Consider the following 13,208-nt stretch of genomic DNA (forward strand, 5'->3'; position numbering starts at 1 on the left):
ATTCCATTTCTCTCTATCGCTTCCTTTAGGAGAGCTGTACATAGGTGGTGTGGGGAAGACGATGTATAACAGTCTGCCCAAGCTGATTGCGTCCCGGGACGGTTACCAGGGCTGCCTGGCGTCCGTGGACCTGAATGGGAGGCTGCCAGACCTGATTGCAGATGCCCTCCACAGGGTGGGCCAGGTGGAACGAGGATGCGACGGTCAGTGACCTCTTCAGTCTCTCTCTCTTTGATTCACATGCGGACAGGGTTGTTCTTATTCAACAAGGAGATGTTTGTATGTAACATCGGGTTTGGACAAATGATCAGCTCATTACTTCTAGCCTTCCAGTCAGGTCAAATCCCAGTCTAATGTTGTGTGTGCTTGGAAGTCCAATTAATAAGTCTGATGAGCTTGAAACAAGACTTAAAACTCGGATAAGGTTGCATTACATCCTTAATCAACAGCGTCCTGAACCTGTTTTTCCTTCGAGCAACTGTGAATAAAAAAAAATTGATAGCCTGAATACATCAATCTGCTTGTTTAGGGGCCTAGGGTTGCACGTTTTTTTTTTTCTATTATGGACATCAAAATACTGTATAGTAGATAGGCTTAGCCTAATCCAGCCACTTAACGAAGAGACAGGAGGCAAAGTTGGAGGTGGCAGAGTTGAGGATGTTAAGGTTTGCGATGGGAGTGACAAGGTTGGACAGGATAAGGAACGAGCACATCAGGGGGACAGCACATGTGGAGAGCTTGGGAATTAAGCTAAGAGAGATGAGACTGAGATGGTATGGGCACATCCTGAGAAGAGATGCAGAGCATGTTGGAAGGAGAATGTTGAGGGTGGAGCTGCCAGGCACACGAAAACGAGGAAGGCCAAAGAGGAGATGCATGGATGTGGTGAGAGAGGACATGAAAGTGGCAGGTGTGGTAGAGAAGGATGCGGAAGACAGGGAGCAATGGAGATGAAAGATCCGCTGTGGTGACCCCTAATCAGGAGCAGCCAAAAGAAGAAGAAGAAAAGAAGAAGATAGGCTTAGCCTAACGGGGCATCAGAATGCACTCTGTCCTAATTTTGCTCAACTTTTGCTGACCTTCTGAATTGATTTTCCAGCAAATGCAACAAAGTAAAACTTTATGCAGGTACAGAACTAGTTACATGATATGATTTTTTTTTGTCCTTAAAAACCCTTGTGTCAGCAAAAAGCACCAAACTACAAAAAAAAAAAAAAACGGCCTTCATACACTTTAAAAAAAAAAAAAGCTTTAGAGACACACAAATACCCTAAAAAGGGAGCCATTATTTTATAACGGTAATGGTAACAGCTCATCTAGAATGCCCTTACCTCAGCTAAAAGTCATCAGCCCCCTCCAATCCCGTGGCATTTGATAATGGACCAAGCCAGCAATATTCTTGACAAACATATCAGCTTTGTACCAGACTTTATTTGTAACTGTAAGCTCACCCTTGGCTGGATTTTTTTTTTGGAGGAGCACAAAATCTGTAGTCTGCTGTGCTGTACTATGATTTCCCCACGGAGCCATAGATCGAGTTTCGGCGTTACCTCTGTCTACCTCTATCAAAACAACCTGATTACCTTACACATCTTCCCAAATGAAAGCGTGTAATTTCTGTTTTGGAGAGTATTAAAAGCAGATTGAATGCTTAAGCTTCACTCATGCAGCCGTTTAAAATGGAAAATGTTATTGGATTTTTTTTTCTTTCATACTGCTTATTTGTTTTGACAGTTATTGGGCTCTTGTCTAAAAGTTTTACACGTCTTACAATTCCACTGATGGACTTATTTGCCGAGACATTAAATAGTGTTTAAATCTACAATCTGCAGAGCATAATTGTTATACATTCACAAGATAAATCCTGGAGTGTTTTGTCTCAATGAAAATCAGTGGTGGTGGGGTGGGGTGGGGGGTGGGGGTGAAGAGAGAAAAAAATCAGGGTGCAACAGATGTTCTCTGTCTTCGAGTGCAGCTAGAGGTGTTACAGAATATGTCAGATAAGATACAGCTAGGATACTGCCTTTCCCTGTCTTGTGCTGCATCTTGAGATAACACCGAGGCTCATAAAGCCAACATAAGTCCTTTCTGACAGCTGACATAAATCTACATAAATATTTTAAAAAGGCTAATCTTATAAAGATCACATAAAGATGTCATGTCTGGTGACAAATTAATCAAATATCTGAATTTTGTTTTATTGATACAGTATAAGGTTCTGTTATTTTTAAAATACATTTTATGATGCATTAAAACTACATTACAATGTCATAACTGACTTTGTAGCTTATGTAATGATTATGTGATACGTCAAATATAAATCTCACTCTTACACTCACACTGTTTTAGGGTCAGAAAAAATATATACATAGCTGTCATTATGGTGTTTTCACAGTGGCATATGGTTTTCATGAAAAAGTAGATCAATAATTATTCTATCCACATTCACTGGATATGAGCAATCGCTTGCTCTGATTGGTTACTCTACTACTAGGCTATCAGCTCATATACCGTAAGTAGAGAAGAAACAAAATGCCAGAGCGCAGTGTCAGATATATCAAAGAAACAGAAATAGCTAAAAGAATATATATATATATATATATATATATATATATATATATATATATATATATATATATATATATTTTATTTCCCCCCCCCAATATCTCCTGTTCCATGCTCCAGCCCAGTCAGTGGCAGTAATGCACATTTAAGTTGGTTTGCCAACCACCAAAAAAACCTTAAGAAGAAGAAGAAGAAAATGGTGGAGCATGTTGCTGAACCAACCGAGGATGAAATAAAACTCTACTCAGAAACAAACCCCCCAAAAATACAAAAAAGCAACAAAATATGTAATAAAAGTATTTGATGGTAAGAATATATCCTTTTTTAATTTTTCAAGAATTATTATAGCATTTTTCACAAATTGCTGTCATTTTGCCGGTTTGTTTACATTCTTCACGGAAATTATTTTGTGGGACGTTTTGTACAAAGATTTTATTTATCGTATTTGCCAAAAATAAAAATGCTGTTTCTCAAAATCCAGTGAATGTGGATAAAATAAAAGTTATTCCACTTAATCCCATCTGCAAATCATCATGCTCCTCATCTGCAGTTTGCTAAAGATGACATGGACAAGCCAGAAAGCTATTGGAAAAATGTTTTGTGGATGGATGAGACCAAAATAGAACTTTTTGGTTTAAATAAGAAGTGTTGTGTTTGGACAAAGGAAAATACTGCATTCCAGCATAAGAACCTTATCCCATCTGTGAAACATGGTGGTGATAGTATCATGGTTTGGGCCTGTTTTGCTGCATCTGGGCCAGGACGGCTTGCCATCATTGATGGAACAGTGAATTCTGAATTATACCAGCGAATTCTAAAGGAAAATGTCAGGACATCTGTCCATGAACTGAGGCCCTGTCCACACGGCAATGGATTCAGGTGACTCCGATACAATTGCTTATCGTTTAGGCCTGGCGTCCACACGGCACCGGCGTTTTGGGTGCCCAAAACGCAATCTTTTTGAGAACGGGTTCCAGAGTGGAAAGATCTGGCAACGTTGCCGTTGTGAAGTCGTCTGGATGAGTAGAACGGATTTGTTTATGATGACGTCACAACCACATGACTGTCAGTGCTTCACGCCGGGTAGAAGTGTAACGAACTCGATGCGAGTTGTCAACAAATCCTATAACTTGGTTCATGAAACGCGCTTACAAAATATTTTCACTGTGAATATTTATTGTGTAATGGTGCAAAGTGAGAGAGAGAGAGAATAGCCCTTAGGGCAGAGTCAATCCCGCCAGCAAAAATAGGGAAAAAAAAGGAGCGATCTCACCTCTTCAGATGTGGGTTTAAGTCCTACAATACATTCATCAAAAAGGGCGTAGAAGAGCAAATTAATCCATCAACGTGTAGCATTCAATTTATTCCGGCCCATTAAAGACGCCGCCTTCCGCGTAGAATCATACGTCATCCTCGCCGCCATATTGGATAGGTCAAAGCGGAGAATAAAGATTCATGTGCTGTGTTTAACTGTACCAACAGGTTTACTGTCCAAACGAGATCATATGGGATTACCTTTCACAGGTGAGAAACAACACATTAATCCATCAACGTGTAGCATTCAATTTATTCCGGACCATTAAAGACGCCGCCTTCCGCGTAGAATCATACGTCATCCTCGCCGCCATATTGGATAGGTCAAAGCGGAGAATAAAGATTAGCTGCGTTTAACTGTACCAACAGGTTTGCCGTCCAAACGAGATCACATGGGATTACCTTTCACAGGTGAGACTGGAAAAATACTTTTCATTGTATTTGGTCATTATAATGTAATTTTACGAACAGATTTTCCTGACTTTGTGGCTAATATGAAGTCTCGCGCATAATAGTTTATGTGCATGCGTCCTTACTTCTTCTATTGTTCTGGTGTCTCCGAAGGGACCGTCTTACAGCGCCCCTAGAGGTGTGGCATGTGTATTGCATCGTTTTCAGCAAGCGTTACGTTGCCATATGGACCTGATATTTTACTGATCGTTGCCCATTTGGATGCAATATATTTTTAAATAACATCTTGTTGCCATTGTCGTGTAGATGTAGCCTGAATCTCAAGAGAAGGTGGGTCATGCAGCAAGACAACGACCCTAAGCACACAAGTCGTTCTACCAAAGAATGGTTAAAGAAGAATAAAGTTAATGGTTTGGAATGGCCAAGTCAAAGTCCTGACCTTAATCCAATCGAAATGCTGTGGAAGGACCTGAAGCGATCAGTTCATGTGAGGAAACCCACCAACATCCCAGAGTTGAAGCTGTTCTGTATGGAGGAATGGGCTAAAATTCCTCCAAACCGGTGTGCAGGACTGATCAACAGTTACCGGAAACGTTTAGTTGCAGTTATTGCTGCACAAGGGGGTCACACCAGATACTGAAAGCAAAGGTTCACATACTTTTGCCACTCACAGATATGTAATATTGGATCATTTTCCTCAATAAATAAATGACCAAGTATAATATTTTTGTCTCATTTGTTTAACTGGGTTCTCTTTATCTACTTTTAGGACTTGTGTGAAAATCTGATGATGTTTTAGGTCATATTTATGCAGAAATATAGAAAATTCTAAAGGGTTCACAAACTTTCAAGCACCACAGTATGCCCCAAAATGGGAGTTACGCCCCTTGTTTCCAGGTGAGGCTGAGAACTTTTTCAAGTACCCTCATCCAGTACTGTATTTGACTCAGGTGTTTTGTCAGCTTGACATATATAAATGTAGGTTTACCGTATGTCACTTGTCATTTCAGGCTTATGTAGGCGTTGTGTAGTGCCAATTAGTGACAAGTTTTACCAATTGCCATAACTTCACTTTTAGTTTCACTTAGACATCAAAATTGATAAAGTAATCTTTCTGATGGTTGACAGCTGTTGGAATAACCATTCATAAACATTTATCAGTGTTTATGTTCATTATAATAAAAGGCTTATTTACAGTCAGAATGACTTAATTAGGCATATCAGTTGAAAATTCAGATTCAATCCAAATTGCTTGAAACTGGTCTCACTGAATTCAGAACTGAATGCTCAACAACATACTTTTTACACAATTAAAATATATTTATACGTTCTTGAGATATTACAAATCAAAGATTGAAAAAACGGCTTGATTTTTAGAAAACTGCCATAATAATTCTGTATTAGAATAACATGGTCCAAAATGGGCCTCATCAACAAATGAGATCAAATTATTTTTCTTAATAACTTTTTAAATTTTATTTTGGCAGGCAAATAGATGGTTGTATACTGAATACAAAGTTTAAAAAATTAGTAAAAACCTATTATGCAAATTAGTATTTAATTTGTATTAATTGTGCTAAAACTTTTAGGTAAAACATTAAATCTGCACACTTCAAAGTTTCACCAAATGGCTTTATTTGTGCAATATAAAGCTGATCTTAACTGTCATTTATACATCACAAAGAAGGAGAAATCAATGTTCATTATAAAATATGCATAAATTAGCAGTGAATGCGATTCACATCTCCCATTCTTGATCAAAATAAAAAAAAGTAATAAAATCTTTTTTTTCTAGTCCCCTCTTTGTGCTCTGTCGGCCTTTGTATTTCTAAATAGGGCCTATTAGTGTTTATATGAAAGAATATAAATGATTATTTCGATTAATATTCACAGCTTTCAAGCCTAACCTCGAAAAAAACTATGTGAACCACAGCCAATAAACAATCTAATTAATCGAACTGAAATTGACACTCGCAATTCTGACTTCCAGTTTTTAAAAATCTCATTCCGACCACTAAGATCTCAATATTTGTCATCAAAACAACTACAGTTATATTCGAAAATAGTTATTTACTTACATCAATTGGTTTGATTTGGAAAACATAAATAGGCAATGCTATGAAAATTCACTTCAAAGTCTCCCGTGAAGCACAACATCAAAACTAGCTGACGGAAAATTTTGCTGAATACTTCATCAGAAACCGTGAGAGCGAGAGAACATCCCTATAGGGGTAATCTGATTTAATATTCAGGAGTAACCCAGTCAGAAACTGATCAGAAGAGAGAGAACCTGACCACTTTCCCGTGACTCAGAAAGCACCATCAGTTTCCCGACATCACATGAGCAGATGTTTTACTCTGGTGTATCAACTTCAACCTGCTGTTACTGCCAAAGTCCTGAACACATCTTAAAAAGATAAATTTCTCTGGAAAGCAAAGATTAGAAGCTTTTTAATGATAGTTTTCACGATAGAAAATATTCAAGAGTTTAGCAATGACAGATTTTGAAACTTAGATGAACGTCTGCATGCACAATTTTCACAGCAAGCATCTGATATGCCTACTATAATCCTAACTCATATGTAAAGTTATTTATGTTATTTTCCCAGGCCATTAAGCAATTGTCACCAAAACACAAACCCCACATGGATTTGAATGAATATCAAGAGCTGTAATTATGCTCAAATCAACCTTCTGATGTTCCAGAAATATGTAACAGTGAGCCTTTTGATAATTAGTGGATGATTGATGAGCTCTTCAGGCTTGTAGAATAGTTTACCAATCAAATTAAACCTCTCATTTGAGTGCCCATCCCATTATGGGGCAAAAATAAAATGTTTGGATGTAAATAAATTACTTTTTCACGAAGCGAGTCAGTTTCTTCTTCGCTTTACCAATATGCTTCAGGCAATGACAAACATTTCCTGCTTTGATTGAAATGAATGAATGCATTGTAAAGTGGTTAAATCTGATGCAATATTTAGTATATGCTTTTTACGGTATACAGTAAATGCAATTTTAAATGGATAAGAAGTATGGCATGTCTTATTGAATAAATTGTGGTAACCTTTTCCTTGAAGGTCTTATTTATAACAACTTTACCAGAAATACTTTTCATATCATGTTGTAATGTAGTCAGAAGACATTATACACACTGTTCTAGTTGTGTATGAAAATCCATGGCACTTCATAGCTGTCTTTATCATGCATTATCTTGGATTGTTAACATGCTGCATTATAAGTAGTGTTCATAACACATTGTAACGCCAATAGCAAGGAATTTCAGTTCTTGGCTTACTGCATTATGAGGCCGTCCCCCACTAAATATATGTATTATACCAAAACCATTATCGTGAAATCATACGACAACTTGAAGGGCACACGGTAGAGTGTATACCTCCACTGAGACACATATTATCAACATCAAAATCATATCACTTCAACCTAGGGTGTTAATAAAGCTGTACACCAAATTTCATCCAAATCCGTTCACTACTTTTTGAGTTACATTAGGAAGAGACAAAAAAAAAATCCTGGATCCACATACATATCCAGATTTGCGTCAAAACCCAATCAATTGTTCCTTGGCCCACCTTTCCTCCAAATTTCATCAGAATCTGTTCACTGCTTTTTGAGTCACATTGGGAACAACAAACAAACATACGGAGGCAAAAACATAACCTCTTCCAACAAAATTAGTGGAGGTAATTAGCTACTACTTTACAACATATTACAAAACTTTACTGTAATACCTTTTAAGTAATAAGTAATAATAAAAGTGTTTGTAATGACATGAATTTATAATAACAGGTTATGAATGTATTCATAGCTCATTATACATACATTCTATGTAAAAAGTGTTCCCAAAATTCTTTGTGTTGGTAAATCTCTGTGTTATAAGAGATATAAAACACTTTGTGGCACTTCCTGGAAATGAATCCATCCAGTAACCCCCTTTGCCATCCTTATTTTCCAATAACAGTTTGCCATTTATTGGAATTCATATAAATATTAATTACCCTGTAGTATAACTCTCATTCCTGATGCAAAACCTCCATGATGCAAAAAAACAAAAAAACAAAAAAACAACAAAAGCCATATTTTAATTTGACTACTTAAGGGGCCAAAAATCTAATTACAGCATTATGATTCCATTAAATTGTCAAGCATATTCTTACTGAAAAATAAATAAATATAACTCTGTTGGCACATTGTAATTACTGTCACTTTTAAAACATTCACTGTGTAAACGTGTTGTGTTTCCATTTTTCCATCAAGTGGCAAGTTCAGGAAACGATGCAGTGTCTTTTGGAAGTTCGCCTCAGATAGTACCATGATACAACCGCATATCTCATGTGATATAGACACTATGTCAACTTTAAGAAAGCTTATGCCTGTTGGAATAAACCTTTGTGATGTTACGTAGGCTTATGTCAGTTGTCAAGTTGGCATAATGACTATGTCATGTGACATAGATGTTATGTCAATTAAAGAGAAAAGTCAACAAAAGCAGCCTTTATGACAGCTCATGTCTGTTGGAATAAGCCTTTGTAATGTTTACGCAGGCTTATGTTGGTTGTCAAGTTGGCATAATGACTATGTCATGTGACATAGATGTTATGTCAGCTTCAGAGAAAAGTTGACAAAAACAGCCTTTATGACAGCTCATGTCTGTTGGAATAAGCCTTTGTAATGTTTATGCAGGCTTATGTTGGTTGTCAAGTTGGCATAATGACTGTCATGTGACATAGATGTTATGTCAGTGTAAGCGACCCTACGTGTGGGTGGAGCACAGGACGGCAGGACAGAGATCAGGTTTTATAAATTGGCTTTATTGCCACACTTTTCAGTCTAACAATAATTTTCACAGACACACACAACCGGCGTCTGGTTCAGGGTTGAGCTCCTTCTGCTCTCGCTCTCCCTCCTGATATAGGGCGCAGTCACTGGGAAGACACACAAACAGGTTAATTGCTCTCAGGTGACGTGATTCTGCCACTTACCTTCCCTGACTCCGCCCTCCTGTCACAGACCGGCGCTTGACCACGCCCCCGCTGCCACATACCCCCACCGCCCGACTCAGGCCGGGCGGCCGTCCGGCCTGCAGCCGACTCCCCCCCGACGGGAGAGGAAGTCCGCCACGACCATCTGCGCCCCCGGCCTGTGGACCACCTTGAAATTAAAGGGTTGGAGCGCCAGATACCAACGGGTGATCCACGCGTTGGCATCTTTCATGCAGTGGAGCCACTGGAGGGGCGCGTGGTCCGAACAGAGGGTGAAAGGCCACCCCAGCAGGTAGTACCGGAGGGCGAGAACCGCCCACTTGATGGCCAGACACTCTTTCTCTATGGTGCCGTAGCGCCCCTCACGCACCGACAGCTTCCTGCTGATATACAGGACAGGGCAGTCCTCCCCCTCCACCTCCTGGGACAAAACCGCCCCCAGCCCTCTGTCCGACGCATCGGTCTGCAACATAAAAGGGAGAGAAAAGTCAGGGGAGTGTAGAAGTGGCCCCCCACACAGTGCAGCCTTTACCTCTGAGAAAGCCCGCTGGCACTGCTCCGTCCACTGGACCGGATCTGATGCCCCCTTTTTAGTGAGATCAGTCAGCGGGCTGGTGACGTCCGAATAATTAGGTATAAACCTGCGATAATAGCCCGCCAGCCCCAGGAACTGTCTCACCCCCTTTTTGGTCTTGGGCCTCGGGCAGGCCGCAATTGCTGCCGTCTTATTAATTTGGGGACGCACCTGCCCGTTGCCCAAGTGGAAGCCCAGATACCGTACTTCCACCCGCCCAATTGCACACTTCTTTGGGTTGGCTGTGAGCCCCGCTCGCCTCAGTGACCTAAGGACGGCCCTCAGATGTTCGAGGTGCCGCTGCCAGTCATTGCTATAGATGATTATGTCATCTAAATATGCTGCTGCATACGTGGCGTGAGGGCGGAGGACTCTGTCCATCAGCCGCTGAAACGTCGCGGGCGCCCCAAACAGCCCAAACGGAAGGGTGACGAATTGGTGTAAACCAAACGGTGTGGAAAAGGCCGTTTTTTCTCGGGATAGTGGAGTCAAGGGGATCTGCCAATATCCCTTCGTCAAATCCAGTGTCGAATAAAAGCGAGCAGTGCCGAGTCGATCAAGCAACTCATCAATACGAGGCATTGGGTACGCGTCGAATTTAGACACCGCATTGACTTTCCTATAGTCCACACAGAACCGGACCGACCTGTCGGCCTTGGGTACCAAGACCACCGGGCTGCTCCAGTCACTGTAGGACTCCTCGACGATGCCCATTTCGAGCATGGTCTGAAGTTCTTCCCGAACCACCTTTTTTTTGTGTTCGGGTAGCCTGTAAGGGCGGCTACGCACTACCACCCCCGGGGGCGTCTCTATGTGGTGCTCTATGAGGTTCGTGCGACCGGGCAGGGGCGAGAACACATCCGAAAACTCGGTCTGCAACTGGGCGACCTCCGTGAGTTGGGTCGGGGAGAGGTGGTCTCCACAGGGGACTGGAGAGGTACGTGATGCCAATGTCCCTTTTTGAACCTCCGGCCCCAGCTTCGCCTTCTCTGGAACTACCGACACCAACGCCACGGGGACCTCCTCGTTCCAGAGTTTAAGCAGGTTGAGGTGGTAAATCTGTAGCGCCCCACCCCTGTCCGTTCGCCTCACCTCATAGTCGACGTTCCCGACTCGCCGTGTGACCTCAAAGGGTCCTTGCCACTTGGCGATCAATTTGGAGCTCGACGTGGGCAACAGTACGAGTACCTTATCTCCCGGAGTGAACTCTCTAAGGCGCGTACCCTTGTTGTACAGGCGGGCTTGCCGTTCCTGGGCCTGCCGCAAATTCTCCTGAGTTAGGTGGGTGAGCGTGTGGAGTTTTGCGCGCAGGTCCATAACGTACTGAATTTCGTTCTTACTTTGTGAAGGTCCCTCCTCCCAATTTTCCCGCAGCACGTCCAGGATGCCGCGCGGCTTACGCCCATATAATAATTCAAACGGGGAGAACCCCGTGGAGGCTTGGGGGACCTCTCGCACTGAGAACAGCAAGGGTTCGAGCCACTTATCCCAATTACGTGCGTCCTCACTTACGAATTTTTTAATAATATTTTTGAGGGTGCGGTTGAATCGTTCCACTAAACCGTCCGTTTGTGGGTGATACACGCTGGTGCGGATCGGCTTAATCCCCAATAACCCATACAGTTCGCGCAGTGTTCGTGACATAAACGTAGTGCCTTGATCAGTCAGAATCTCTTTCGGGATTCCAACTCGGGAGATGACGCGGAACAGTGCCTCGGCAATACTGCGTGCTGAGATATTGCGCAGAGGCACGGCTTCCGGGTATCGCGTTGCATAGTCCACCAGAACTAATATAAAGCGGTACCCTCGTGCTGACCGATCTAATGGCCCGACGAGATCCATCCCAATTCTCTCAAACGGGGTCTCGATTAACGGTAGAGGGCGCAAAGGCGCTTTTGGAATGGCCGCTGGGTTTACTAACTGGCATTCGCGGCATGCCGTACACCACCTACGGACATCGCCGCGAATCCCCGGCCAATAGAAATGGGCCATTATTCGGGCTAGTGTTTTATCCTGCCCCAAGTGTCCGGCCATGGGATTAAAGTGAGCCGCCTGGAATACCAATTCCTGGCGGCTCTTCGGAATTAAAAGCTGCGTGACACGCTCTTTAGTTTGAGTGTCCTGCGTCACTCGGTATAATCTATCCTTCATAATCGCGAAGTAGGGGAAGGACGGGGTGGCGTTCGGCTGGAGCGTTTGACCATCGATTACTCTCACTTGGTCAAACGCATGCCGCAGAGTCTCGTCTCGCGACTGCTCTAACGGGAAATCCGCGAGGGATTCCCCAATAGAGAGAGGAGGAGCCGGCAGCTCCTCACTCTGACGCGGAGATGACGTAGACGGCTCTGTGACAGCTGCTCCCGCCAAAGCGACACCGGGACCTCCCCCTGTCAAATGGCAGGACCCACTCTCGACTAGGCGTGTCATTAAACCCCGAAATCCCGGCCAATCAGTCCCCAAAATTAGAAAGTGGGTAAGGCGAGGATTAACCGCCACCTTTACTATAAATTTCTCCCCTCTGAAAATAATGTGGACCGACACCAAAGGGTAGCTGTGAACATCCCCGTGCACACATAACACCTTCACCCCTTGTGCTCCCCCCAATGCCTCGTTTTGAACCAGGCTTTGGCGAATTGAGGTCTGATTACAACCAGAATCCACCAACGCCTGATATGTAGCCCCTTGGATACTCACCGGTATGCGATACGCTCCGGCCCGATCGAGGGCGGCCTCTGGCGCGTCGGGGATCCGAACCACCGCGCCCACTTCCATTGCCGTGCACTGCTGTTGAAGGTGGCCCGGCTCCCCGCATTGCCAGCAAACCGGCCCGGGCTTTCCCTCTGCACCGGTGATCTGGGGCTCACTCACCTGAGGTGGGGGAGAGACAGACACAGAAGGGAGAAACGGGAGGGCACCGCGGGTGCGGCGGGCCGGCTGGGGGGGTGCCGGCCCCCGCCTCCGCGGAGGGGGAATGGGGTGAGGACAGGACACAGGAGGAGGGGGGGAGAGAGAGAGAAGAGGAGAGAAGAGAAGATGCCATCTGCTGTCCTGCCGCCGGGACAGCCGCCAGATGATCCTCCGCCAGCTCGACTGCCTGATCCAGCGACGCCGGGCGGTGGCACTGGACCCACTCCGCGGTTCCGGCTGGTAAGCGGGCGATGAACTGTTCCAGTACCACCTGGTCGACGATTCCCTCGGCGTCGCGATCGTTGGCCCTCAGCCACCGCCAGCAGGCGTCCCGGAGCTGCTGGCCGAACGCGAACGGCCGGCCGACTTCCTCCAGTCGCAGCGCGCGGAAGCGCTGGCGCTGTTGCTCCGGTGTGCGCCCCACGCGCTGGAGG

General features: G+C 43.7%; 1 protein-coding gene across 2 annotated transcripts in view; it reads left to right on the forward strand.

The window, feature by feature from the left end:
- Positions 1 to 13,208, forward strand: part of nrxn2b (neurexin 2b) — a 1,271,620-nt gene that overhangs the window by 705,100 nt on the left and 553,312 nt on the right. For both annotated transcript variants that reach the window (XM_060917059.1, XM_060917060.1), the window contains one exon: positions 30 to 203. In XM_060917059.1, coding sequence (XP_060773042.1) covers positions 30 to 203 — 174 coding nt within the window. The remainder of the gene's footprint in view (positions 1 to 29; positions 204 to 13,208) is intronic.

This window comes from Neoarius graeffei, chromosome 3, assembly GCF_027579695.1.
Source record: "Neoarius graeffei isolate fNeoGra1 chromosome 3, fNeoGra1.pri, whole genome shotgun sequence".
NCBI lineage: Eukaryota > Metazoa > Chordata > Actinopteri > Siluriformes > Ariidae > Neoarius > Neoarius graeffei.